This window comes from Rhododendron vialii, chromosome 6a (assembly GCF_030253575.1).
Source record: "Rhododendron vialii isolate Sample 1 chromosome 6a, ASM3025357v1".
NCBI lineage: Eukaryota > Viridiplantae > Streptophyta > Magnoliopsida > Ericales > Ericaceae > Rhododendron > Rhododendron vialii.
Genome location: NC_080562.1, coordinates 40,320,557 through 40,325,769, shown reverse-complemented (window position 1 = coordinate 40,325,769; position 5,213 = coordinate 40,320,557). Strand labels below are relative to the sequence as shown.

At 36.3% G+C, this 5,213-nt stretch overlaps 1 protein-coding gene across 1 annotated transcript; it reads left to right on the top strand.

Moving 5' to 3' along the window:
* The first annotated feature begins 401 nt into the window (after nucleotides 1-401).
* Nucleotides 402-4,531, top strand: LOC131328741 ((-)-germacrene D synthase-like). Its single transcript, XM_058361643.1, has 7 exons — nucleotides 402-539; nucleotides 1,351-1,636; nucleotides 2,131-2,506; nucleotides 2,836-3,057; nucleotides 3,317-3,455; nucleotides 3,563-3,811; nucleotides 3,931-4,531. The coding sequence occupies exons 1-7, from the start codon at nucleotides 402-404 to the stop codon at nucleotides 4,222-4,224; spliced, it is 1,704 nt and encodes a 567-aa protein (XP_058217626.1). The 3' UTR covers nucleotides 4,225-4,531.
* The last annotated feature ends 682 nt before the right edge of the window (nucleotides 4,532-5,213 follow it).

The following is a 5,213-nucleotide window of genomic DNA, read 5'->3' as shown; positions in this document are numbered from 1 at the left end:
TATCTACTTGAGTACTATACGTTATTGTATATTTGTTCTCACAAAAGTAAGTATGGAGCCCTAATATTGAAGTTCACTTTGAGCCCCTAAAATGTATGTAGTACACACACACATTCTTTTTTTCTTTAACAACAAAATATGAAATTTATTAATCTTTGAAAATGATATTACAAAGATTAATAAATAGAGTAAAAGACATGACCGTGTCACATAGAAAGTGTAATTCTTCTCTCCCAAATAAACAACATTATCTTGCTGCCTCCTAAAGGATGTCTCCAGTCCCATCAGAATCTAGCCACTCTATAAATAGAAGGCACAATTGCTCTTTATTCAACACCATAATTTCTCTTCATTCCTCTTATCTTATTCCTTCACATAACACAGCCACCCAACCCAGAAAAATGGCATTGGCTTCTATCCCAACAGTTTTATTAACCGCAAGTAAGGCACCCGTTCCGATCATACAGCGTCGCCCTGCATCAGTTTTTCATCCTAGCGTTTGGGGAGATCATTTCCTTGCATACGCTTCTGCTGACATGGTAAAATTAATTGTATTATTTTTTCTTTAAATGAAGATACACGTGGGGTGGTCTAGATGAAAATAGGACCATTATTGAATAAAATTCTACTATGTCCAATCGTGTTATCTAATTGTTCTACTCTACGTAAATACATCTGCTATTTTTCAAAAGACATGGGAAAATAAAAATAATTAGATAAGGCTATTTCTTAAACAAACTTAACTGAGATTTAAGATTTCTCCCATGCAAGTTGACCAAAAAAATCCTTTCTCACTCCCAACCTAGCTACATGCAAAGTATGAAATAGAAAACGGTCGAAAGGGAATACTACATACATAATTTTGTTATTTGAGTTATCAAATTGGACCAATAATTTAGGACATCTTTGTATTTTGATCAACGCAAATTGGATTATCGAAATTGGAAAAACTAGAAAACCCCTAAAATGGTAGACGAGTGCAGCATGGGCTCACCTGGTTAAGAAAATGATTTTGACCGCGTTCAATTTTAAAACCAGCTTGGAAAAGCAAGTATTCTAGGTCATGTTTTCGTTTTAATTTCTGTTCTCACACAATTCCTAGAACAGAATGTATTTCCTGTGGTAATAAAAATAAACATTTCTCGGGTTAGATGATGAAGATTCACGTAACCTGCGGGTATACTTTTTTGTTAGACAAATCTATAGAGGATCCGAACCCATTGATCAATAAATAAAAATTGAACCCGATATCTTACTACACCTAAGTGCAAGTACGCAACCGTTAAACCAATGGTTCTAATCCACGTAACAATGTTAAGACATGGTTATAATTATTTATTTTTCCTGTAGGAAGTGGATATCAACATGAAGCGAAATCATCAACAGCTTAAAGAAAAGGTGAAAAAGCAGCTAGTGGAAGCTAAGGGTGAACCTTCACAACAGCTAGAGCTTATTGATGCAATCCAACGCCTGGGTGTGGCCTACCATTTCGAAACAGAGATTGAGAAAATATTACATCACATATATGAAACCGATCATCAAATTGCTCAAAAAAATGTGAATAATGATGAGGATCTTTACATGACTGCTCTCTCATTTCGATTACTTAGACAACAAGGATATCCCGTCTCTTGTGGTAAGTCACCTTTGTGTCTTCTACTGTTATGGAAAGTGATTTTTTTTCCGGCGACGGGAAATTACATTACTCCCTCCGGTCCCAAATTGTTGTCCTTGTTTCCTTTTAATTTATAATATTTTTTATATTCAATATGGATATTATTTGATAGATCTCAATTAAATTTGTTAAACAAGGATTTCAAATCCATAAAAAACATTATAGATTGTGAAATATAGACAATTTTTTGAGAGGTCCCAAAAAGGAAACAGACTCAACAATTTGAAACAGAGGGAGTATTTTAAAAACAAACAATGAAATCGAGAACGGTAGTAAGAAAAAAGCAACGAGAGAGTTTTAGAGAATGCATATATACTCTATTAGTGCTGTTGCTCGCTAAACCTCAACGTAGTCTTAAGCCTCACTTTTTGGTACTAGTAATAAAAAGCAAGAAGAGAAACAAATAAATTTCACTATGTAAATTCATCATGCATGTTTTTGAATGGTTTAAGCAGATTTATTCAACAAACTCAAGGACAATGAAGGGAAATTTAAAGAATCATTGATTGGTGATGTGAGAGGATTGTTGAGTTTGTATGAAGCTTCATATCTGAGGATGCATCAAGAAGCAATACTAGATGAAGCACTGGAATTTACCACCACTCACCTCAATTCCGCACTACCAAACTTGAGCAGTAATCCAATTGCAGCACAAGTAGTTCATGCTCTAGATCAGCCCATTCACCTGGGCTTGACAAGGCTCGAGTCAAGGCACTATATCTCCTTCTATGAAAAAGATGATTCCCACAACAAAGTTCTATTGGATTTTGCGAAATTAGATTTCAACTTACTGCAGAAATTGCACCAGAAAGAGCTAAGCGAATTCACAAGGTGACATAATACGAACTGTTCAATAAGCCTATCTAGAAGCTCTTCATTAGTTTTTTTGTTTTTTTTTTGGGCAGAAGAATTTTATTAATCTCTGAAATGATACAAAGATTAAAAAAACAAGGGCATCTGAAGGAAAAATTACTAATCTAAGGTTGTATCTCCTGTATTGTCTTTTTTGAAGACTTTTTAGGTTTTTGAAAAAAATGCTACATTATCAGTTCATCTTCACAAAGAAATCCGGGGTATTATATACATGTTAGACCTATGTTTTACATACAATCAATAATATATCATTTCGCTTTTCTTAACTGTGCAATTTTTGGGTTTAGGTGGTGGAAAGATTTGGACGTTGCAGGGAAACTACCTTTCGCTAGAGACAGAGGGGTGGAGTTGTTCTTTTGGATATTGGGAGTGTACTATGAGCCCCAATATTTTCCTGCTATAAGGATTCTAACCAAATTGATTTCCTTGATTTCCATTAATGATGACTTATATGATGCTAGCAATGCTACCATCGAAGAACTTGTGATCTACCATGATGCAATTCAAAGGTTAAAATTTCCCTCTCCATCGTGATCTTAAACTATTTTTTATTTGACCTATTCTCACAAGATCAAAACCTTGAAAAGTTTTAAGTTGAGATTCCTAGACTGTGTTTGAATCTTGAATTTGTGATGGAACGTTATCAACTAATGCTAGAGTATAAATTTCGAAATCTAAAAGTAGAATGTAAAGTTATTATCTAAATTTGGTTTCAACAACTATTGCTATACCCCTTGGTCATTTCCCATAACCTATTTGGATTTTCAGGTGGGATGTCAATGCCCCGGATCAACTTCCGGACTACATGAAACACTTTTATCAGAAGATTTTGGATACTTACAACATGATTGAGGATGAAATGGCCAAGCAAGGAAGATCATATCGAGTCGAATACGCCAAATCCGCAGTACTTCGCCTCGAACAAACTGACTTCTTTGTTTAATTTTTACAATTTATTTGAAGTTAGAATTCCGTCAAATAGTACTTACTCATTGTCCTCAAAATGAATTGCAGTTGAAAGATATGGTTAGAGTATACTTGATTGAAGCCAAATGGTATCACGAAGGCTATGTTCCAACCTTGGAAGAGTACATGCCAGTTGGGAAACTGAGTGCTGGTCTCCGATCACTTGCGACCGCTTCCCTTGTTGGAATGGGAGAGGTTGCGACCAAAGAGGCCTTTGATTGGGTTATCAGTGATCCTTTAATTGTTGAAGCTTCTGGAGTGATTGGCAGGCTCATGGACGACATCGTTTCCCACGAGGTAAGATCGATTGAGGATATAACTTGTTCTAAAGTAGCCATAGACTCATAATACAGCATATATTATGACGTCGTACTACCTCTTTTTTCATGCTAACATTTGTGATGGTGCAACTGTAGTTTGAGCAAGAAAGAGGTCACGCAGCCTCAGCAGTTGAATGCTACATGAAACAATATGGTGCGACAGAAGAAGAGGCCGTTGCTGAATTTCAGAAACAAGTTACAAGTGCATGGAAAGACAACAACTCAGAGTGCCTCCGCCCAACCGCTGTCCCAATGCCTGTCCTCTTGAGAGTTTTCAATGTGGCACGAACGTTTCATATTGTATACAAGGATGCGGATAGTTACACACATTCTGGGGCCAAATTCAAGGAAATAGTGACCTCGGTACTCGTTGATTCTGTGCCAATTTGAAATCTCTCTTGCGAAAGGATGAGCCCGATGATACGGTGCCAAGTAGGAATGTTGTGTGATGTTGCAATAGCCAATTTCTGTTTTCAATAAAAGATCTGTTTTTCCTTTCTGTTTTCATTTTCCAGTTGTGTAGAAAGGTGTGGTAGAGCGAGGAGGAGGGCAATCACTTGTATGCAACGAATTAATTGGGATGAAATATATGCTCGATCCCATCTCTATCCCTTTGATCAATAAAATTCCCATTTCAATCTATCTCTACTTCCACTTGTATCACCCGAAGATCAAGTAATCTTATGAACACCTATTTGTATCGCTATGCCTCTAAAAACAAGATGATTCACACAACAAAACTCTAATGGAGTTTGCAAAATTGGATTTTAACCTATTGCAAAATTTGCACCAGAGGGAGCTAAGTGAAATCACCAGGTAATCGCCTTCGTTGGTTGAGTCAAATTGTAGTGGTCTTACAAGTATAAGATAACGATCTTGTTTCATGTTACTAATTCCATTTTTCATTTTTGTTTTTTCTGGTGCTGGAAAGGTTTCGACTTTGCAGATAAAACTACCGTTTGCAAGGGATATAGAGTGGTGGAGTGCCACATAATTTTGGATGATGGGTGTGTGCTTTGAGCATCAATATTACTAACTAAAGCGATTACCTTGGCTTCAATTATGGACGACATTTATGATGTACCTTGGAAGAACTTTTTCTCTTCACCGATGCAATTGAGAGGTTTCGTTCTTTCCCCTTCCTGATCTTAATTCAGATTTCATCTAGTGCAAGATATTGCAATCATTTGGAAGAGTTAATCAAATCAAGAGCAGCCATGTGGATTAAAGCCAAGTTTGATATAAAGGTGTATACGGTGGAAGATATCAAATCAAACCTTGACGGTGTTAGAAGACTCGTTATTTAGGTGTCTTTTTTGGGTGTAACTTTCCTTTTATTTTCCTTCCCTGTTTAGGGTTGTGGTGAATTTTCTGGTTCT